This window comes from Tamandua tetradactyla, chromosome 15 (assembly GCF_023851605.1).
Source record: "Tamandua tetradactyla isolate mTamTet1 chromosome 15, mTamTet1.pri, whole genome shotgun sequence".
NCBI lineage: Eukaryota > Metazoa > Chordata > Mammalia > Pilosa > Myrmecophagidae > Tamandua > Tamandua tetradactyla.
The window spans coordinates 43,747,726-43,772,442 of record NC_135341.1 but is presented as its reverse complement, the minus strand read 5'-3'; the positions used below and the strand labels follow the sequence as shown (position 1 = coordinate 43,772,442).

The 24,717-nt window shown below is 40.8% G+C and overlaps 1 protein-coding gene across 3 annotated transcripts in view; it reads right to left on the bottom strand.

The window, feature by feature from the left end:
• ANO10 (anoctamin 10) overlaps positions 1 to 24,717 on the bottom strand; it is a 252,618-nt gene that overhangs the window by 56,757 nt on the left and 171,144 nt on the right. For all 3 annotated transcript variants that reach the window (XR_013162815.1, XM_077129632.1, XM_077129631.1), the window contains one exon: positions 2,608 to 2,724. Coding sequence is in view for 2 of the 3 variants with exons in the window: in XM_077129632.1 (XP_076985747.1) it covers positions 2,608 to 2,724 (117 nt within the window). In the remaining variant the exon portion in view is untranslated. The remainder of the gene's footprint in view (positions 1 to 2,607; positions 2,725 to 24,717) is intronic.

Below are 24,717 nucleotides of genomic sequence, written 5' to 3'. Positions count from 1 at the left end.
AATGTAGGAAAATGGTTTAAATACACTTAACTCTAAAAAACAGAGACATTACTTGATGTGGGTGGCACCACTGGCTCGGCTAGCTAAGGGACCCACACCTGATTTGAGGCCATCGAGGGCTATAATCAACATCGCAGTGTCTTCTTAAAGTCCTTGTCTTGTTCTTTCAATAAACTTTCTGAAGTTGTCATCTTTCCCAAAGGATGCACGCAGCTGGCATTAAGAAATCTGTGACCCTGCAGGTGAAGGGTCCCCTGGCTTCTGTGTGTGGTCTCGATGCAGGAGAGGGCTGGCTGCCAGAGCCTACTTACCTCATGACATTACTGGAGGATGTTGTGCCCTTGTGATCAAATGGTAGCTGGATAAGACTCCTTTCTATTTTTAATTGGATCCTTAAAATTACTGAGAGTTGAATAAATCAATTTGAAAAGAAATAAAAGGGCATCACTAGGATGATATTTGCTGTCTACAGTTCTTTCTAAAGGTCTCAACCAACAGAAGCCTAATCATTTGAAAATGCCCTTTGCAAAGCAAATAATTTTATTTTCCCCAGCGTGTCTCTTGCCTTTATATTTAGAAACGCCATGTCGTTTCTGAACTAATGTGGAAAAAAGAACTGCTTTCAGAACATTTCCTTTCCACATTCATTTCAGCAACCTTCCCCCCACTAAGCTCAGGGGACTAGCCAGGAGGCAGATAGCACTTCACCAAATGGGCTCCAGGGCTCCTGCGTTACAACCACAGGAAGTGCTGGTTAAAAATGTAGATTTTTGTGGCCTTATAACAGATCATGGAATTCAGTCCTTATTTTATAAAACAAAAAACTGAGATGCAAAGAGGCGCTCTGACTGGCACAGACAGTGAGCGCCAGAACTTGCTTCATCTAGACACTCACCGGGCATGCTCAGGATCTGTCTTTGCTGGGGGCTGGCATGGAGAATGGAGCAACTGGAGGGGGCTTTTGGAAATGGAGGTGGCCCGGGCCACACCTTAGACTGAGGGAATCAGAATCTTCAAGGCATGGGGCCTATGCATGTAGTTTTCAAAAGTTTTACATTTGATTCTGATGCACAGTCCTATTTAAGAACTGCCTGATGACTGAAATTTCTCACCCAAAGTTTCTTCTATGACATGAGAACACAAAGTAATTAAACAATATAACAATTACTTATATGCAATAACAATTTGTATCAATAAAACTTTGTGTCAATTTCTGGCCACTTAACAGTGAGAGAGTCTGGGGATGGATGGTTCAGGCATTAATGAGATTTATTCTTAAATATTACATATTTTTTAACAACTCCATTTCGATTCGGGGCCCATAAACTGACCAGGGGACACTGGAGAAGCTCTCTGGCTTTGGTACATGAGAACAGCCCAATGAGTTACAGCTCTGCTTATTTACAAAGCAGACAGTTAAATACTGGATCAAAGAAAAATAAGATAAAAATTCTGTATCCCAGTAAGGGCACCAGTTTAGTAAGTAAACTGAAGATATGGCCTGTTAGGTTTAGTTTTTAGAAAGTATCACGTGGATTGTCTTTCATGCCTAGTACCTCTTTGGACCTTTTAGGAACTTCTAAAGAAGAAACATCATGAAACTATTTGTCTCTGACTGATGGCAACACAAACTTGGGTGGCATGTGGCAATGTCTTCTGACCTATGGTGTGACGCACATATGCTTTTCTTTTCTTTACTGTTTTCTGTACTCTTACCACATTTCCTGTTCAGGGATCACCCCATTTGTAAAGGTACATTTACTGATCCACTGTTGGGTTCCTCAATCAGGTGTAGCAACCTTGGAGCCCTTCACTTCTATCAGCGGGTCAACTAGGTGGGTGTTCCTTGCAATTTCTTTTCCCTCCTAACTCATTTATGTGCAAGGTGATCTGGAAGCCGAAAAGACTATACGGGACAGAAAAATGATGGCCCTGAGCTTGTCCCCTCAGATGATATCACCTTATTGATTTTCTCTTTGGTTAAACTCCTATGTATTACTGGATATAGCCAGCTCAGAGCATCTAGGAATCTACTGTCTCCTTACTCTGACTTTCTTTCAAGCTGAAAATTATCAAACTGGTATATTATTGTATGGCATTCTTTGGTTCTCTTTCTCTGATTTGACCCCTTTCTGCTATCCCTTTTTGTTGGTCTCTGGTAGAAGGTGAAGTTCCTTGGAAGGGGTTTTGACTTTTGTGGCAATTTCTGCCACTTTTGTCCACGCTTTCTTGTTTTCTGCAAAATATTATTAGGATTCTATTTGTTCACTTTTCCTTCAATAATGTTTCTGTAGAGGGCTGAATTAGAACATGTGGGGAGCTGCCCCAGGGAATTCTTGGAAACCTCTGTTGTACTTCTGCTTGAGCTAATTTTATTCTTTAACATTCCTTGCATATTTTTCTTTTGCTTAATTGAGTTCTTTAAACTTATTTATTGCTCATATTGTTAGAACTCGGTTTTGTTCTGCCATCTTAAACTGGAGTTCTCTGTATTTATTTAAACTGGTAATGTCAAAATTGAAGGAAATGCTGAGCATGATATCTCTGAATTATCATTCCTGTCATTTGCTAAAGAAATACATTCTTTTTCAGGATATTTGTTCTTACCTGCTGCTTAAGTGCCGCCAAAGACTCAAATTCCAATCTGGCAAGTTTCATCTGGATATGCCGTGGTTTATCAGGTATGGCAAATGCAAGTATAAACTTTAAAGCCAGAAGTGCATGCTGAAAATGAGAAAGAGTACACATTGATGTGACACATTAGGCCATATGTGGATGGAAACAAATTACTACCTAAGCAATCTGCAATCCTTGTCATGAATCTTGGGTAATTTCTAATTATAGCCTGTGAAATATCAAAGATCAGCTAGTACTATTATATTTAATCCAGACTGCTATGGACCATTTAATAATTATTGGTTTACTTTTCCTTATTCCTTTAAAATGAGTTATTCCCATAAATTGATATTATATGCTCTTGGTGTCTTATAGAAAGATAAAGTTTATTCTTAGAAGACTTCCATAAAGTGTATTTTTCTACATGATTCAATTTTCACTATGTCCTAGTGCATGGCATTTGCAGAGTCACTCCATTCTCCTCTGTCCAAAAACATTCTCCCTGTGCCACACTTCGGATTGAATTATATGAAATGTACATGTTTGAAACATCAGATGCCTTGAATCCTCTGCCTTTCTAATGCTGTCTTGTACAGTGTCTTTCATGAAATGACAACTGATAAATATCGTTTCATTGTTTGGCTGCAATGTTCTACTTTATGCTGTGGATTCCATGTACTATACATGCAAGTACACAGAAACGTAGTGTGTCCTGTCCATTATATCATGGAAAACTCAAAACCCGGCTATGATACTTCCCCTGCTTTATCAGCATCTTAAAGAGGTTCTCTATAACACCATGATGGGGGAGTGAATATTATGCTTCCTTCTCTTGGGAACTGAAATAAGTCAGCAGCATCACCCCCACCGGTAATCTGCTCTTCACTAGCACAGCCTCAGCCTATAGCTCCTTCTCCAACACTAGCACCATCTTGTGATCTAGGATTGACATCTGTAAACACCTGAATGATTAAAAAGAACAATGTTGCCTCTGATGGTGACATGAATTACTAAATATTAAAAGCTGTGAAATAACTTAAAAAACAAGAAATAATTAAAAGGCATTAAGAGTAGCTAATGATGGAGATGGAACATCCTCTACTAAATGCTGCATTGTATTACTGACGGAAAAAAAGAAGACAGCTGAAAAAAATTAAATGAATTCCTTAGTGTGATTATTTTCAAAAGGAAGGATGAGAAATAACAAGTGGATTCTCCTGGGAGAGGCATGAAATAGCAAAAGGGAATCAACATCATGCTAGAACAAGTAATAAGTATGTCACAAGACTTGAAAATTGGCAAAACCTCAGGCCAGGCCAGGTGCCTGCTTGGTGTTATCAAGTGATCTGGAGTGGGCGAGGGACAGGCAGAGGCCATCATGACCCTGTGACCTAACAGGACACTGGAACATACTGATTAGGGGTGTTTAGTAGCAAAACAAGTAGATAGCACAGCATGGACCAGATGATATATATGTTGTAATCCGGACCTAGCTGAATTGAATTAACAAGGAAACTGGATAATTGGCAAAGAAATAGATGAATGATACAAAAAAAGATGTGCTGCACCATTATTTTATTCCATTAAAGTACTGAGTTATGATTTTATATATAAGATTTAACCTCTTCACTGGAAATACTATATAAGAAATAAACACATTTGTGATGAAAAGAAATCTTCTGTACTTTCTGGAAAATTGTGGCTTCAAGTTGTCAGAGCTCTACCATGACCACGTCATTGGCCCCTTTTCCCCTTTCCTAACAAATTGGGACCCATATTCCTCTTCTTTGAGTCTTAGTAGGGATCAGTGAGATCCTGATGAGGAAAAACACATTCCTTTGGAGGTAAGGCACTTGGAAAGTGTATTAACTCTTCTTTGGGATTGGATGTTGCCTGACTGAGCAAGGCTGCCACAAACCTTGGTGTTCACGGTTCTCATGTGCTGTGCATACTCATAAATTCCTCACACCCCGAAAAAATTTGGTATTGAAATGCAGCAGTAATCAAAACAGCAGATCATTTTAACTGGTTAAAACCCTTGTATAATAATTTATATAGTAACAAGCTTTTACAAGTGTGCCAGGTTACAACAATTACATACCCCAGAAAAGCAATGCTTTAAATCCAATCCAATCTTGTGGAGCCAGATCTATTGTTTAGAGTGGGAAACTTTGTCTGGATTGTTCCATGGAGATGTGGCACACTCAATTGCGGGTGTGAACTTTTGATTAGATGGAGTTGTAACTCCACCCATTTAAGGTGTGTCTTGATTAGTTTATTTGAGTCCTTTAAAAGGGGAAACATTTTAGAGAAGCCTCAGATGCAGATGCTGAGAGAACAGTTGCTTCAGAGCCAAAAGAGACACATGAAGATGCTTGGAGTGCTGACAGAGAGAGTAGATACCTAGGAAGGGACTTTGGGAGCCCAGCAGATGTCATCATGTGCGTTCCCATGAGGTGCTAAGCAAGCCAGAACCTAGAGTTGTGTCCGGGAGGAGCTAAGTGAAGGCCCACAGACACTTAGAAGGGAAACCACTGGCATCAGAAGCTGGAAACAATGGAACCGGAACAAGGACCAACAGATGCCAGACATATGCCAACCCATGTAAAAGGTGTTCGCTTTTCTTTGGAGTTAAGGTTTCTTTCTCTGGATACCTTAGTTTGTACATTTCTATGGCCTCAGAACTGTAAACTTGCAACTTAACACATTCCCTTTTTAAAGGGTGCTCCATTTCTGGTATATTGCATTCCAGCAGCTTAACAAACCAATACAAGTAATTCTCTGTAGCTAATTTCCCTAAAAATATTTTATAATAAATGTTCTTAAAAGCCCATATGTAGAGAAACTGGTTCTTCATTTGCAAAGTAGGTTCCTAGTAGGCCTACTTATTTCAAGTTTTTAACTTCGTACTGAACAATTCCAGGGTAATGCTCTTCCAAAACCCCAAACAAACTACAGAGCTGGATACCCTGTAGCCAGTCATCAGCATCAATGAAAGCCAGCAGGAAAGCTGGGTTACTTCCAACTGCTCATATTGGTTTAGTGACCATGATGCACTAGACATGGGCTAAGTGCCGGGGGATACTACAGGGAAAGAGATGAAGTCCTGGCTCACAGTTAGATTGGGAGATGAGTAATTATCTAGGTCATCATAAAAACACATGTAAAAAAAAACAAACACAAAAAACACATGTGAACATTATTGCTGGAGAATGAACAAGGGGCCACAAGCACATAGAGCAGTAGTTATCCTAGTTTTTAGTACAGAGAGGACTCCTTGAAGGAAGGAAGTTTGAGCAGAGACATGAAGGATAAAAAGGAGTTAGCTAGGCAAGAAAACGCAGGGAGTGTTTCCAAAGAGAGAATAAATGCACAGGGCCTGGAGCTGGGGCAGGGAGTGAGCGCTGTGATGGCAAAGAAACAGCAGGCCAGAGAGGTAACGAGGGTCAGATGATGAAGCTGCTGAATAAGCAGGTTGAGGAATGAGGAGGCACTGAAGAGTTTAACACAGGAATGACATGATCAGACTTCTCCGTCGGTGGCCTGGAGAGTGGACAGATCAGGAGGCTGCAGAGACACAGGCGGGTCAGGACAGTGCGGAAGAGTACTAAGCCCCAAGGGGTACGCAGAAGGGATCTGACGGGCTTCCATGGCTCATGCACTGAAATGACAAGTACAAGACAAGGAGCAGGCTGGTGGGAAAAGGGGTCTGTGTGGGGCTGCAGATTTTCAGGTGTCTGCGGCACATCTACATGTAGATGAGTCAGCAGCAGCAGAGAGGGATCTCAATCTCATGAGAGAGACGAGGGCTGGAGACAGATCTGGGAGTCACTGGTGAGTGTATATACACGGTAAGTAAAGCCATGGGAATGGATGCGACATGCAAGGATGTGCAGTGAGAGAGAAAAGATGCAATACAGTGAGCAGTGGGCATAGCATGGAACTGGAGGAACAGAACCACATGTGTGCTCAGCAGAGAGGTGGGGCCCGCAAGGACGCTTAAGAAGAAGCAGGTTGGGGATAGGCAGAAATCCAGACAAGAATGGAGTTCTAGAGGCAAAAGGGAAAGTAGATGCTGGAAAGAAAAGTATGTGAAGGTGGAGGAGAATCGTTTGGATTTAAATACCAGGAAGACTTTGGGGACCTTTTTTGGGAGTGGTCTCAGCTGAGAGGTGATCACAGAAGCAAGACTACAGTGGGCTGAGAAGTGACTAGGAAGTGATGCTGGAGAAGGGAGAGGCAGACAAAAGGTTCAGGAAATTCAGCTGGGAGGAAAGGGTAAGAGATGAGGCAGTAGCTGGAAGGAGAATTGGGTGAGCAGGGTATTTGTTGTTTTTATAGATGTAAGACTTGAATTGCTGAAATGCTTTGGGGAAAGAGCCCAGCAGAATGGGAAAAGGTGTTAATTCTTGGAAGGAGAAAGCCTAAAGCATGGAGCCAGGTCACTGCACAAGGCAAGGGCTTGGCTGTAAACAAGAAGTTTGACGCTGTCACTGTCAAGAAAGGTGAGCTGACTGGGGGGGTCATAAACATTTGGGGGTGATAAGCATTTTAATATGTAGAATATATAACAATAAGGAGACAAACAACTGAATTAAAAAATGGGTAAAAGACTTGAATAGACATTTCTCCAAAGAAAAAATACAAAAGGTCAAAAAGCACCTGAAAAGATGCTTGGCATCACTAGTTGTTAGGGAAATGCAATCAAAACCATGACGAGATACCATTTCACACCCCTTGGAATGACTACTATTTAAAAAATAGAAAACTGCAAGTGTTGGAGAGGATTTGGAGAAATATAAACACTCATTCATTGCTGGTGGGAACGTAAAATGGTGCAGCTGCTGTGGAAGACAGTTGGGAGGTTTCTCAGAAAGTTAAGTATAGAATTACCATATGATCCAGCAACCCCACTTCCGGGTATTTACCCAGAAGATTTGAAAGGAGGAACTTGAAAAGATATCTGCCCACCAAAGTTCACAGCAGCATAATTCACAATTGCCAAAAGAGAGGCACAACATAAGTGTCCACAAACCAATGAATGGATAAATACAATGTGGTATATACATACAATGGAATAGCATTCAGCTATAAAAGGAATGAAGTCCTGATACATGTAGACAATATGGATGAACCTTGAGGATGGCATGTTGAGTGAAATAAGCCAGACACAAAAAGACAAATACTGCATGATCTCACTGATGAAATGATTAGAATAAGCAAAGTCACAGAGTCAGACTCCAGAGCACCAGTTACCAGGCGGTAGGGAGCGGATAGGGAATGGGGAGTTAATGCATAAATTGCAGAGTTTCTATTTGGGTTGATCATAAAATTTTGGTAATGGATAGTGATGACGGTAGCACAACATTGTTAGCATAATTAACAACACCGAAATATATATTTGAATGTGGTTAAAAGGGGGAAATACCTTGTATATATGTTACTAGAATAAAAATGTTTAGAAAAAAACTATAGGACTGTACAATATAAACAGTCAATCCTACTTAAACAAAGGACTATAGTTAATAGGACAATTATAAAAGTGTTCTTTCATGAACTGCAACAAATGTACTACACTAAAGCGAGGTGTCAATAATAGGATGGCATATGGGAACACAGTACTTAATGCATAATTGTTCTGTAAATCTACAACTTCTCTAAAAAAAAGTACTTTTGAAACTGAATTTTAAAAGAAAAGATAATTTATTGCTTAGAATATACAATCCAATACTTAAATGAGCAATGACAGATGAGAATTACTGTGCTCTCACTTTTCTTTTATAGACTTGATCTTAAACCATGATTTAGTACCTTTTCCTCAAAACAGATAATCACAGCCCTCAGCAGAAAAGCCTTAAAAAACAAAAATGTCATCTTTATTAACTAGGTTGGAAAAATATATATAACATCTTCTTTGGATGGTGGCATTTTGGGTTTTTTTTTTTTTATCTTCTTTAGTCTTTAGCGGATATACATTATATTTCATATGTCCTGTCAGGCTACTAACCCTGTCTGGTCACTACAGGCCATTTGCCCAGTAAGAAAGACCAAAACCAAACAACTTGCAGTTCAGGGGATCTGGCAAACAGACGCTTGGTTTCCACCTCTCAGCGTGCAGAGCGCACCACGCAGGATCAGGCTGCTTAGTGATGGCCTTCTTCCACCTCTACCTGCACTCTGCTACACGCCCGGAGGGTCCCCCGATACACAGGTTTATGTGGTTTACCACATGCCATCTTTAAACAGAGATAATGTTTTTGGGGCGTTGAGGATCATCAACCACTACAGACACTCATAGACATTCATCAATGCAATCAGCTGCTGCGAGCACATTCCTCCTCTCTGTCACCTCTCCCCTCACCAGGAACCACCCAGGTATAACCTTGAGTACCTGGGAGCAGGGTGGGGAAGACATGGCAGAGAGAGAGAGAAGGAGTTTTAAGATCAGGTACTGGCGGTGGCACGAGAGAGGTAACGAGACCCAGAGCATAAGCAGCATTGCATCAGTGACAAACATAAATTAGATCTCCTCCTGCCCGCTACACTTCGACCTACTCATTTCTTTTACCCAGGATCCTGCATTCAAGTTGATCATCAGGAAGGCTTACATAAGCTTCTGGGGGCTAGCACTGTGCTTCAAGAGGACCAATTTTTTTTTTTTTAATCTTGTTTATATTTTCCATACAGCCAATCTGTTACAAGCTGGGAACTGCTTTATGTAACTGATCTGAGAAAAAAAATTATAAGAAGCATTTTAGCTATTTTGACTTGTTTATTTAAATAAAAGAAAACCTGAGATGAATAGGAATCTGCTCAGATTGAAGAAAAACACTCAAAATGAATAGCTTGGTGGAGGCAGTCTATCTTAAAAAAAGAGACGATGTTGTATGGGCCGTGATTGGGCGTCTTTAACAACAATCTTCCTTTGAAGCAAAACTCATAAAATGAAATCCTAAACAGGGTAAAGGAAGGAGAGTAAAAGAGAAAAGAAACCGTGGAGGGTGAGATGGGCAGAATTTGAAAACTAATCAATACAATGAAGTTAGCTCCCAACAACAATATCCTTCGAGTAATGATTATAAGGTGTCTTGGTTGGGAAAGGGAAAAAAGAGCAGAACCAGAGAAAATTAGCTCTGGGAAGTGAAGCATTTTCTGGTGCCAATGGTAAGTACTTCCTACTCTGCCATCAGCCCATCACTCACCTCTAGTCATTGCAGGGCTCTCAAACCCTTGGGCATCTCATGCCAGGTGTAGAGAGGGTAAGCGGAACTATGTCATTCTGAAAAAACTAGAAAAAACTCATGTTACGGCTGGCAGTAGCAGCTGTGTTTAGGAACAGCGTGTCCACAACCCTGTTTCTTCCAAAGCAGAAAATGCAAATTAGAGTTGAATTCTTGGAATTCTGAAAAGCTAATATGATTTCTACAGTGGTATGTCTGCAGTGTTACCACTTTTCATTCAGAGCCCAGCCACCGCTGAACAACAACAAAAAAAGCTCCTTCAAAAAAGCATCCTCTCCTATTACCAGACAAATTATACACCAAATGCAAAGTAATAAGGAATGATTAATGGAGCTGAGATTGAAAAAAATATTATGGAATTAAGCTCTTAAGGGAAAAAAACCTCAGAGATTTCCAGTTGAAGCTGGTAGACCAAGCATGCACGTCTACTTCTTCCACCACCCAAGTGTCCCTGAAATGACCGAAACATACATCCTATAAGGAATGAATTAAACAAAGAAGTTCCTAGAACTACTGACAGAGTAGAAAGGGCAGCTCAATACCTCCCCCAGACACAAAGGCAGATCTTCCTACAAGAGCTCAGAGAGGTGCCAACCTCAGATTCCACTTCCCAAAAGGGCAGGGAATTAACACCAAAGTGAATATGTTCAAAAACACTGTCAGGGCTGCTGGGAGCCCTTTCTCATGCCCCGTTATAACAGAGTGGCTGCAGGCTCCATGCTTGCATTAAAACCAAAGACCTTTCCATTAAGAGAAGCATGCGATCTGCTGGAGGAGCTTCTCAGGTTGGATTTCTGGGCCAGAAAGAGAAGCACAGCACAGCCCAAGCCCATGCCAGACTCCCACTACACAGCGGGAGGCCCCAAATCCCCAAAAAAAGCAGGCAGAAGGAGAGGCACTGCTGCCTGGGATGGCAGACATTCAAGTTTTTAGATTCGGAGTGAGCCTAGTCAAGTCCCTGGGTAGCCGTCCATTTCTCACCCCCAAACCTTCCAGGGACTCTCTTCATGTAGCACCTCCTGCCCATGGAGAGGCCTTCTGGAACAAATCTGCACGCCCTCAGTGAAAGGAATGGCAGCTCTTTTCCTCACCTACCCAGTCCTTCATATGCACAAATATGAACCAACCACGAGAATATCATAAACACTTATATCTTCCGTTTTTATAATCAACTGAGATACAAATCACAGACCATTACAATGACACTGTCATTTACAATATAAAATATAAAAGAGCCCAAAAAATGGGGAGGCGGAAAAGGGAGTAGAAGTCAAAGGAAGATTAAGAAAGCTGATAATCTCACCTTCAAGGACAGGATGCAATACTGTCTGAATTTGACAAATCAAGAAGCAGATGTTTTAAGTGAACTCTTGAACATCATAAAGGCAACCTCTATAATAATTTATAAAATAATATTACCATGAAAATTGGGAGGATAAGGTGGGAGGTGACATATGTTGTCTCAATAATTCTTTCATAGCAGTAAGTCAACAGATATTATCTAAGTTAAAAAACCAAGAAAAGGCAGCATATTACTTCTGTATAATGAGGACTACTTGGGGACCCCAAACCAGAAACTTCTAGCAGTCATTGTCCTGGGGAGTAAGAATCCAGGTGGTGCTGAGAGAAACTTCTGCTTTTTACTTTATTATACTATTGGACTTCATTGCCTTTCCCCCCACATGCCCGTACTACTTTTCTAATAAAAAGAAGACAAAAAAGGATAGATTTTCTTCATCTAGAGCAGGAGCTGACAAACTTTATCTTAAAGGACCAGAAAGTAAATATTTAGGCTTTGCACCCATGCAGTCTCTGTCACAGAGACAACTCGGCTGTTTGTTGTGGCATGGAAGCAGTCACAGACAATACACAGACAGATGGATAAGGCTGTGTGCCAATATAACTTTACCAAAACAGGCAGTAGAAGGATTTGGTCCTTTGGCCTTAATTTGTTGCCCTTTGGCACAGAGTATATACAAAGACTGAAAACTCTTATTAATTACGTAATCAATCAATTCATATAAGTATCTTTTAAAAGAAGAAAAAGCATCATAAACTTTGTCCTTGTACCAGGAATCTTCTCCAAAGTGTAAAAAGAGACTCTCACACAGTGTCTTCCAGGCCCCAAACAACCGAGTGGATAACTGATCTGCCCTGAGAAGATGCGTGAAGGGCAGAGCAGTGCCTGGGATGCCAGCACGTCAGGTCAGCTCCTGGAGCATTGAAGAGGCATAGAGGGACAGATAGGAAATTGCTATCATCTCAAGGAGCCTGGGCTGCTGATCTGTCCATATGGGCTATTTTTCAAGGTTAGTCAAGTGAAGAGGAAGCTGGGCTTAAAAGGTTAAAAGAAAGCCAAAATTTAAAAGAAGTGTATGGGAAAAAAAGCAATGGAAAAATGTTAGGAAAGCCAATTAAAATAACAAGTGAGATAAAGTAATTATTTGCTATAAAAATATGAAAAGTTCTTACTTCCTCCTCCCCTATCCCACCACTTAGTGGAACAGTGGTGTGATGGTTTGAAACTATTATGTACCCTAGAAGAGCTATGTTCTTTTAATTCAATCTTGTGGGGCAGACCTACTGCTGGGCAGGACCTTTTGATTAGGTTATTTCCATGGAGATGTGACCCTACCCGTTCAAGGTGGGTTTTAATTGGCATACTGGAGTTCTTTAAAGGGAGAAAAATTATAGAGAAAGCACAGATGCTTGGAGACAGAAAATGCCTGGGGAGATGCTAAGAGATAAAATCTAGAATTTGCCTCAGAGAAGCTTAGAGAGGACCCACAGATGCTAGAAAGAAAACAACCCAGGAGAGAAGGAGCCACAGGGCCTAAGAAAGCCATTTTAGAAACCAACTCAGGAGAGAAGGGCCAGCACAAGTAGCTATGTGCCTTCCCATGTGACAGAGAAACCCCTGATACAATCGGCCTTTCTTGAATGAAGGTAGCCTCTTGTTGATGCCTTAATATGAACATTTTCATGACCTCAGAACTGTAAATTTGTAGCCTAATAAATTCCCTTTGTAAAAGCCAATCTAGTTCTGGTATATTGCATTCTGGCAGCATCAGCAAACCAAAACAAGTAATTTGGAAAAATAATGCTATTTAGACCAAATGAATTACAATCTCTATGAGTAGAAACATAAGGACAAAAATAAATAAATAAATAATGAGGAGGGGGAAGGATATGGCATGTTTTTGGTGTTTTGTTTTGTTTTTCCTTTTTTTTTTTTTTCATAGACAGGCACCGGGAATTGAACCCGGATCTCCAGCATGGCAGGTGAGGCCTCTGCCTGCTAAGCCACCGTGGCCCGCTATTGGGTGTTTTTCTTAAATTTTTATTCTTAGTTTTATTTTGGGGGGAGTAATAAAAAATGTTCAAAAATTGATTGTAGTGATAAGTCCATAACCATACGATGATACTATAAACCACTGATTGTATGCTTTGGATGACTATATGGCATGCAAATCTATCTCAATAAAATTATTTTAAAATAAAAAATTAAATTAAATTAAATTAAAAATCTCCATTGTGGAGACTTATTAATAAGATGAAGGATACTAAATGATCGGGTTTTAATTTGTCACTGGGATGAGAAAGCTAAACTTTCAAGGGTTTGGTGATCTCTGTGTTACTGAAGAACATACCCTATACAACTGATGTGTACTTTGCTTGTGTTCCTTCCACTCAAAGCCGCATTTCATGCATAAAACTGTTCTAGGCCAGCTCTGATGATCATGAAAGGAAATGAACTCTGGAGGAGGCTTATGTTTTATTTGGGGCTTGTTTTATTTTCTCAACAATTATTTTGATCACTTGTCTAAAATCAACCCACACTTAATAACCATGTGCCCTGAGATATTTGCCAACTACAGCCTAAAAGAAAATGATATCTTAAAACTGCCATTTCATTTTACTATATATTTACTTTTTGGACCATCAAGTGCAAATTTAAATAATACTGGTGAGATACACATTTGCAACCCTTAAATTACTACTCACAAAGGCCAGACATGGTGCATTCCATGGTCCCTGTAAGGATGGAAGGCTCTACAACAATGCAAGGAGGGCAGAGAATCAGATCCCCTGAAGTTACCTCCCTAATGTTTGGCTCGTTAGTGACAGAGCTGACCTGAGAGCCCAGAGTGTTCATCTGATAGAGTAGCCATGGTGAGGAGGGTTCAGGACACTGCATCTATGGCTGATTACATTACAATCAGCTGAGGAGACTGCCTTCAACAATGAAGAGATGTCTCATCCAATCATTCGAAGGCCTTAAAAGAAATGATGATTTTAGCACTCAGAAGAGAGAATCTCCATCTTTACTTTGGCCAGCCAGCTTCCCCTGGGGAATTCATCAAAAATCTCCATTGGAGTTCCCAGCTTTCAGCCTGCCCTACAGAACTTGGATTTGCCCATCTCACAGTTACAGGAGATAATTCTCATAAAAAGCTCATAATATTTACAGATTCCTCCTGTTGGTTCTAATTCCCTAGAGAACCCTGACTAACAACACAGCTTTGGCACCAGGAGTGGGGTGATGCTATTGCAAATACAAAAAATGTAGATTCAACTTTGGAATTGGGTCATGGGTAGAGCCGGAAGAATTGTGAGGTGCTTGGCAACGAAGGCCTCCATTGCTCTGAAGAGACGGTAGAAATATGGATGGCTAATGTACTTCCAATGAAGCCTAGGCAGAAATGATGAATGTGTTACTGGAAATGAAGAAAGGCAATCCTTGTTTTAAAGTGACAGATAATTTGGCAAAACTGAGTTCTGATGTTGGATGGAAGGCAGAATTTGAGAGGAATAAGCTTGGATATTTAACTGAGGCAATTTCCAAGTTAAGTGTGGAAAATGCAGCCTCATTTCTCCTTGAAGCTTGTAATAAAATGTAAAAGGAAAGGGATAATCTGAGAACTGAACTCCTGAGAAAACAAAATTGATGGTTTGGAAAATTCTGAGTTTCTGGAAAGCGAGTCCTCAGAGAATAGTCCTCCATATGAGGGTTTAACTGAACATGGAATCAGTCAGTCATTTCAGTGCAAGTCAGGACTGGAAATGCAGTTACCCCAGAAGGGCTTGTGGAAGCTTGTCTTGTTGGACAGTTTGTTTCCCTGTGTACTATTTGGAAAACCAACATATTTTTGGTGGGGGAGATCTGTATGAAAGAAAACAGTGCCAACCTGGAGTAAAAGGGACAAACTATAGGAGAAATTACTTCAAGGGCAGAAGCATGGGCACTGAGGTCTGGACCAAGGACATCTTCTTGGGCCAAGAGAGTGGGCTCACTTATGTGCTAGAAAAGGATGAGACCCGGAGCTTGATGACAGCAGGCCTTCTACCCTGTTTTTCAGGAAGAGTGTTACCATCCCAGTGTTCTCGGAGGTTGGAGCCTATTCCCTGGGGACTGTGCAGAGTCTGGCTGTCACAACAGTGTTCTCAGAGGGTGAAGACCTCACCCCAGTGTTCTAGGAGAGCACAGTTGCTGCACAAGCACATAGAAGAGGCAGTTGCTCAGGTCTGGAGGACAAAATATCATTCCATAGATGACTCTCAGACCTTGAAATCTAATGGAGAATGCCCTGCAGGGTACTGGAATTGTATGGAACCTGTGACCCCTGTTTTCCTTATAAGCTCTCCCTATGGGAATGGAAATGCTTATACTATTCTGTCTTTCCTTTGTATTTTGGAAGAAGGTAACTTGTTCTCTAGGTTTCACAGGTCCACAGATTGAGGAGAATTGTGCGTAGGACAGAATATACCTATATCTGATTTTATTGAGACTTTGTGCTTAGTATTGTTACTGAAATGATTTAAGGTTTGGGGAATATTACGATGGAATTAATGTATATGGAAAGGACATGTATTTTGGGTGTCCAGAAGGTGGAGTGCAGTGGTTTCAAGCTATATGTACCCTAGAAAAACATCTGCTTAAATCTAATCCATTCCTGTGAGTGTAAACCCATGGTAGGTAGGATATTCCAATGAGGCTACTTCAGTTAAATTGTGGCCTTAATAACCTCATTCAGGATGGTTCTTAATCCTCCTACTGGAGTCATTTATAAGAGAATGAAATTCAGGCAGAGAGAAAGCCATGAAAGCAAGAAGATGAAGGCAAAAAAAAGAAACTGGAAGAGAAGGGAGAGACCAGCAGATGCTTCCATGTGTCCTGCTAGGTGGCAGAGAAGACAAACTATAAGCTAATAAGTTCCCATTGTTTAAGCCAACCCATTTCATGGTATTGCCTTGAGTAGCCTAGGAAACAAAAACACCTAGCTACTGAAGCATCTGCTTAATATTTTTCCTGAAGCACAATTTAGTATATTTATTATTGAACATGCACTTTAATTTACTATTTCTGCAACTGACAAATTTATATAAAACCAAATAAGATCTCTTCAAAAAGACTTCCGAGCACTTCCAGTTTCAAATCTGACATGTTAAGAACTTGGAAGCTATCACTTTTGTTGATACAAAAAAGGCTGGACAAATTAATTCAATGACTTTTCTTGGACCAATCAAAGAACTGAGAGAAAACCACAAATCTGAAATATGGAGAGACAGGTACATCTAGAGAGATGCAGCATCCAAGGTCTGCTTAGCTGGAACAGAAGCCTCTGGAGCCATGAACTGGTAGGACGAACTGCTGTGTCTGAGTGTGATGGACTAGTGTGAGTGATAAAGTCCTAGGGAGTGATAAAGTCTTAGGGAGCCCCCACATTTTCATAGGTTTTCCCTCTAGAAACCCCACTGGGTTCTCAGGGTAAGAATTAAAAAGATCCCCTCTGGTGCTTACATCATGAGAGGAAGAGTAACCACTGTGAAATGCATCCATAACAAAGGCTTACTCTCCAGCTAGAAGAAGAAAATTCCTTTCCACTCCAGCACCCTCTAGCTTTCCTGCTTCATCTAAGGGGAAAAAGAGTAAAACAAAAACACCCAAACAAACAAACAAAAAAGCACAGTCAACAGGGGCCAGGGCGTCAAGGAAACAGGCCGGGAACACTGCAGCCAGGGAAGGGAGGAGGGGGCAGAGGGAAAAAGCTATACCACTGGAGATACACACGTGGAGATCAGAATCCTGTGACACAGGCCCACCAAAAGGCTGAGCTCTAATCAGAAGATTACAGGATGTTTCCTCTCCCCAATACCTTACCATCACACCAACAGTGTTTCAGTAAAATAACAGGAAATTGCAGCAGACAAAGCTGTAAGCACAGACTCTTTCTGTGGAGGAGAATATAGGGAAGCCCTCAAAGAGGAAATACAGAAACAAGGACTCTGTAGGAATTTGAAGCATTTGGCATCCCTACAATAAACATTAAACAAAGCCCAACTCCTAACCAGATGAACTAAAGGCCTGTTTACCTGAGTTTCTATTACCCAATAAAACAGGTCTGACTTTCAACAAAAAATTACCATTCAAGCCAAAAGGCAAGAAAACATACTCTGAAGAGACAAAGAAATTATTAGAATGAGACACAGATTTTAGAATTATGATTACCATGCACCCCCTGTCCCCTCCCCCCCAAAAAAGTAAAGGGACAGATGCAACCTGACTTTGGTTTCTAATACCATTCTCCAATAAAAGGAATCAGAGCTCCTTCGAGAAACACCTGATTTTAGGACTGGTTTATTGCTTTTTCTCTTAAACAAATTAACTAGATATGTGCAATCCACACTATATCAGAAAGTAAAGAGAATATGAGCCAATCTTTAGCAAAGTAGGTTTTCACTAAGGACACTAAACAACCTCACAGTTACAAAATAACAGTACCAATTTTAACAACTCAGAACGCACCATTCTAGAAACTCTTAAGGGAGGATATATTTTCATAGGTAGATTAAAAATAATTTCTAAGGTTTGGCAATAGCAAAGAGTGATTTTCTCTAGATATTCTGTATTGCTAAAAAATTTCTATACTTGGGAGACCTAGGTTCAATTCCTGGACCATGCACCCCCCCCCCCCTCCAAATTATAGACTTAGCTTAGTTTTTAAAAATACATGTTTGCGGATAATATAGTCACATAGTCACATGATTAGGGAACAAAAATAAGTATATAGTGAAAAGCATCCCTTTTGCCCCTGCCCCTGCCTCTTTTCCCAATCAATATACAAGTAAACAGGAATATATTATTCCCATTCTTACATAAAATAAACATACAGCAAGTACTGCCCTGCACCCTTTGTGCCTACTAATCTTAGAGTGTTTTCCATATTGATACATAGAGAACATCCCATAATTAATTTAACTAGTGATGAACATTCATCATGTTCCAATTTTTTACTATTATTAGAGCTGCTGCAATGAATATCGCTATACATTTGTCATTTTGCACATATCCAATTATATCTGCAGAATAAATTCCCAAAGGCAGAACTGCCTGGTCAAAAGACATATGAAGCTGCAATTTTGGTATGTGCCAAGTTGATCCTGACATGGTGTTGAACCAATGTGCACCCCCCGCAGTGGGCTGTGAGGGGGTCTGCTCCCCCACAGCCGTGTTGTCTTAGGTTAATACTCTTCTGTGGCTTTCTGCTAATCTGACAGGTGGAAACTGGTGTTTCAGTGTAGTTACAATTTGCATTTCTTACCATGAGTGGTGCTGAGCACCTATTCAGATGTTTACCAGCCATTTATATTTTTTGTCAACTGTTCACAGTGAAAAGCATTTAGGAAGGTGAGGGACTGGAAGAAAGGAAAAAAGGAATGAGAGGAAGATGAAAACACATTTATTCCATTTTGTATAATAGGATTCATTTCTTGGAATAAGTTTAATAGAATATATATTGGAACTTGTTAAATTCTAGTGATGTTTACTATTTTAATCATTGTTTTGAGAGTCAAGTAGAAAAATAGCCATCTGCATGTTTATGAATGCAACTCAAAGCACGGAAATCTGATTCCTGAGCCTGTGAGAAATAAACTATCTGACTTTTCACTCTTGCCAGAACTGTGCATCTTAAGTGAGTTCTTTGCTTATAATGAGGGAATCTTAACTTTGTCATTTGTAATCATTTAAACAAATCAAGTAACAAATTTGAATCAAGGATCCTGAACATAATATTCAAGCCTCAACTAAATATAAATAGCATTGAGGGCCTTTTGAGGACTTTAAACCAAGGCCAGTCACATGACTATGTGGCAATCACAAAGTCAAGGGTAAGACGGTGGATATGAGGGGCTGAGATCAGGAAGAAGACAGATGAGTTGAAGAGAGAGGTCTGGATGTGGGTGGCCCTGGCAGCAGAAGGATCTTCAAGAGGGATGTGTTTTAGAGAATGTTCTATAGAGAGTGATGGTGAGACAGGCTCTTAAGTTCTCAAGAAATGGGGCAAGTGACCTGGGAGTATGGGGAAATGAAGCTGATGACATGGAATTAGAAACTGGCTGCTTTTATGGAGAAGAGAGGTAGAAAACTTTGAGAGGCCTAACACTTATTTTGATATATAAGCCCCAATGTGTTTGTTTAAAAAAACTCATACCTCAGATTTAAAACATTACAAGTTTAATGCTAAACCAAATGGCAGTAAATTCAAAGAAAGGGTGAGCAGAGATTAACCAAAGTCTTCCACAGAAGAACTGTGAGCCTGACTTAAGGGAGTCAGATATGAACAGGGAGAGGTGACAGAAAAGCCTGGATGAAAGGTTGAGCCTGGTCCACAGTGGACACAAGATGGCATCTTTGTGGAATGATAAAAGGAGGTGCTCCCCTCAAGATGAGGTGTTATCTGTGGGGAACAAATTCAGGCTGGGTTGGTAGCGCGCCCAATAGAACATGCAATGAGGAGATGAAGTACGGAATGGGCTCTGGAGCTCATGGCCCGGCTCAAATTTGAGTTCTGCCACTTCCTGGCAAGTTACTTGGCTTCTCTGTGCCTTAGTTTCCTCTAAAACTGGAATGCTAATTATAGCTTCCGCATATAGTTATTGCAAGGATTAAATGGACTTAAGTCTGTAACGCATAGCACAGCACCTGGTACCTGCATGGTTCAAATGTTTCTTATCATACCAAGCAACACCATTAGGAAGGTCCTCCAAAGCCAGGCACATGACCTGGGGGAGGCATGGCAAAGCAATAATGGTCAGGATGAGCAGGAGTGCCAGGTGCCAGAAGGAGGCTGCGACTGCAAGGTGAGGTTTGGGTGGGATGGTGGCTGTCTATATGGAGGTAGGAAGTAGAGGAGCCTAAACATAAGGAGTGTTTCCCTGGAGAAAGACAGGACTTTGAGAAAGATTGCATACTGGAAATCAGATGATAATTAGGATAAGAGGGCCATCTCCCCGAGACATCTTTTATACCATTGATCTCTCTGATTGCCAGCCAAATTTAACTCATCTGACTGGCTGGTTATTCCATTCCCTCTTTACCACTCTGAGGGCCCCTCCTAAAACCACCTGGGGGTTACATGTTGGATCCTTCAGTCAGAGTTTCTGAATAAGCTGTAACTCACAAAATTTCTAAATAAAATCAATCGAATATTGGTTCCAGGCTCTGACCCCAGGTCCAGGGCACAAAGATGAAAAAGACATATAAAATTTTCTGATAATACATTTATCAGAAAAGCAACTGGTAATATCTGTTGGTACACACAGCAGTATTTTTTCTCTAGTGTAATAACTACAGGCACTGCTATACTAGGATTAAGTACAAAGATGCAGCAGAAACTAAGAGTTAACTCTAATTTTTGAGGCATAAGATAAAGAAAAGCAAAGAGAATATTTAACATTAAAAAATCCTAAGTTTCAGCTACGTGATGAAATAATTCATCTCTTTAAATAGAAATGGTTGTGCCACTTTTGCCCACTCCTCAGATAACTTGGGTTGGCTTTCTCTCTGGGAACCTGGCACTCAGCAAGGTACGGCAGAGCCACTAACACCTGCAGAATCATTAGGAGAAAAAGAAGATGCTACAAAAATAGAACCTTCAAATAGTGAAGTTTATAATTAATGGTAATTCCAACTGCACATTTGAGTGTTATCTTTTATACAAAATGTGTATATTTTAAAGCTCCAGAAGTAGTATATTACACTGGTGGCACTGATTTTTACTTTAAATGTGCTAAAAATCTGCTAAACCTGGTTACTTTCTCCACTTTTGCTTTAATGCAAACTCTTATACACATCCACAGTAAGCAAAGAAAGGCTTGACTGCAGGAGCAAAGAGTGGAGGCAAAACAGGTGCCCATCAGTAGGAGAATGGATGAGTAAATTTTGGTTTATTCATAAGATGTAAATTTATGCAGCCGTCAGAAGCAATGACCCAGATATATACATAGCAACACAGTCAGAGCACACAAACATAATACTGAGGGGGAAAAGTGAGAATTAAAATGAGATTCAAAGTTCAAAACCATGCACATAATTTAAAAACACACTCAAATTCAAATAAATAAGAAGTGAAAGGGAAGGACATACACTAAATATATCAGAGTGTGTGTGTCTGTGCTGAGAAGGGCCACAAAAGTGGGAAGAAATAAAATAAAATACAAGTAAAGATTCTTGTGCCATAAATCAAGGAGTAGGTTCTTATGTGCTTGAAGTGCTCACAGGGGTGAGGGGCTAATGAAACGCAGATAATAGGCACATATTGCTCAGACTTGAAGCTTTCCAGTATTTGTTAGTTTTAAACCTTGCTCAAAGCCCTCTATACTTATGCACCATGACAATGCATCCAACAGTATATTACAATTCTATAAATTTGATATGTTTTGGCACAATCTTTATCTCAATTTATGGATGGTATTTATTAGGAACTAGGGTAACAGTTGCCAAAAGCTAAATTAGCTAATGCTGAATCTAATTAAGAGTAAAGCTTTGATCATGCTGAAACAATTTCAGAGAGAAAAGTAGATAAGAAAGACTCCTATGGAATTGAACTTGACACTGATTAATATCTTAGCACAGGAAGTAACAGATTGCTAACCTCAAGCTTACCCTAACAGGCTGAGATCATTCAAAAATGTTTCACTTCAGAATAAATATATATTACCTACGTATATGCTCCCAGTCCATATCACATTTTTTGTTTTCCATTCAAAAATAAAATCAACTACAAGGAAAAAATCAGCACCAGGTGGAAATCAAATTAAGTAATGTGTCCTGAGGATCTGCTAGCTGCAATGCTCAGCACCAAGGGAGGTCTAAGGGCCTCCTGATGGAACAGACCAGCACTCGCAGCCCCTTTCCTACTCTTGGCGCTTTTGTAGGCTTCTGGAATAATCACTTCATTTTCTTGGCTTCTCTTTCACTGAGTGGCACGAAGTTCCTAGCAACAAAGATGAACACTGGAAGAAAGGTCAGAAACCCTCATTTTGTTCATAGTTTGTTACCTATAAAACAGGAGATACCAATCTATCCCCACTGTGCTAGATACAATCCTTGCTACTTGTAAAATAGAAATATTAAGACCCCGGAGACTGTTATAAATGTGGAATCCAGAGGCCTTATTAAGAGGCTCCTTACAATGGAGCCCATTGTTCAGCAAGATCCTTTTAGAACGCAGCAGCTCAATCTCCTTAAAGGTCTAAGACAGCCACACTTCATTAAAATCTGTTCTAAGAAATTTGACAAAGATTCTGGGATATCTGTTCTCCCCTTCTTGGAAGGATGCTCTTAGCAAGAGAAAATGCAGTCCTACAAAGTTTTTGAGCTTAAGCTGGAGTGATTTAATATGTTTCACAAATTTTCCCATATACTCTTTTTACTCACCGTAACAGCAAAAAATTCTGAAAATATTTCTGCGTAAAAACGATTTCTACATGATTTCTCTCATGAATTACAAATTCCCATTGACACCAAATGAAGAGAGAGCTGGCAGAAAACAGAGAGTATTAAATCTCCCATTAGGCTTAAATCAATTTCTTGTATGCTGTGAGCTTTTCAATCAATGTTTCTGAAAAGGTGAAACAAAGTCTGTGAGCCCTTGAGTTGCGTGGACTTAGGCAGACCATAACTACCAGTGAACAGAGGCAGCACTGTTCAATGCAAGGTGGGCAAACTCTGGCCCAAAGTCCCTTCGGTGGTTCCAGGAGCATTGGCTGGCTGCACCATGTCACTCCTACCTAGCACAGCACTTCACTTTTTCTTTCCCTGACCTATTTTCTGTTGAACACTCTACCACCTCCTGCTACCATGTAGTTCTTATCTTACTGTTGGGTAGCCCTGACCCCTTCCCAGTGTTGTGGAATGGAAAGGGACTGGCAGAGGCTTGGATCCTACTTCTACCTGATGTAATTTCCCAGTAAATGCTGAGTAAAAAATAGAACATTTCTCCAAATTAGTGGGTAACAAACAAAGGGGTATTATCAGGGAGGGGACAATATAGAGCTCTACAGGCAGAATGTCTTCTGTCAAGAGGCTGAGGGTGAAGGAACGTGGTTCTAAAGGGACCATGGAAGTATCTGCCTGTGGGCCACAGTGTAAGAATGACTTGCAGAGAGGAAGCTCAGAGCAGGCAGTGGTGTGGGTGTGTGGCCAAGGAGGTAACCTGACAGGTGTGGTGGAATTGCCAGGTGTGAGTGGGACTCTGCTGACGCAGGGGTTTCTCAGTTGGCAGGGGTTTCTCCAGAAGCTGGAGAGTGCTTGCTGCCAGTGCTTGGTCACAGGCTTCTGCTCAAGCTTCTAACCCGTCACAGGCAAAAAGTAGCTTTTGGGGCTTCCAAAAAGCTTAGTCCTGGATGGTGGGGGTTGGGGAGGGTTCAGCCATGACAAGAGGGACTGAGCTCCTAGCTGTGGATTAGTTCCAACACTTCCACCGCCATGGGTCAGGCAAGCTGGCCTTGCTTCATGAGCTCACTCCCTGTGCGTGAGGCAGCCCTCATGCCACACCTCAAGATGGGTAGGAATTCTAAATACAAATCTATTAAATTATTCCTACAGCTCTGTGAGGACTGAAAGTACATTATCTAGCCCTATTTTGACTATCAGCTTGGGAAAACACCAGTGATCCTCACATCTACGGCAGTGGGAGGATACGAAAATAAGAAAGTAACTCAGAATCTCTATGAAAATATAGAACACAGACGTGCTTTTCCCCAACAACACACCCAGAACAGGAGTGCCAGGCTGCGGCCCATCGTGGGGCACATGCACAGAGAACCCGGAACCAACCAGTGGGGGTGTGCACAACCACCTAAGCCACCACCTAACCAAAACACTTAAACACAGGAAACATTTGCATAAGGCCTACTTACACCCAAGTTAGTCTAAGTGCTTTATATGTAGCATTTCATTTAGCCCTCACAACAAGCCTATAAACTTGGTACTGCTATTATCCTTATTTTAAAACACTGAGGCACGGAGAGATTAAACAATTTGCCCAGGGTCATAGAGCCAGTAAGTGGCAGCATGGGATTAGAAATCGGGTATGCTCTCCACTGCTATTTAAAGCAGTTACAAGGAATGAAGTACCTTTCTGGTTTAAGGCGGGAGCTGAGCATTCTCATTTATCCTTCATATTCATTTGGAGAGACCGTCAAAAGGGCAGTAAAGAATTTTTTTTTTTTGCATGGGCAGGCACCAGGAACTGAACCCAGGTCTCCAGCATGGCAGGCAAGAACTGTGCCTGCTGAGCCACCGTGGCCCACCCAGGAATTTTTTTTAAAGACATAATTTCATTATAATGAAGGATATGGAAAGGAAACCATCAGCACATGAAAAATTTCAACATATTACTGGAAATCAAAAATTTGATGAAAGAGTATAGGATGATGAAGCTGAGCATAGGAATTGTAGCCTAGAACCCAGACGGAGGAACTTTCCTCTCTGGAAGAAGCTGAGCGGTTCAGGAGAACCCTGGACACTGCCCTCGTGATGGTAGCGCATTTCCTCCACACAGCCCTGTGGGCT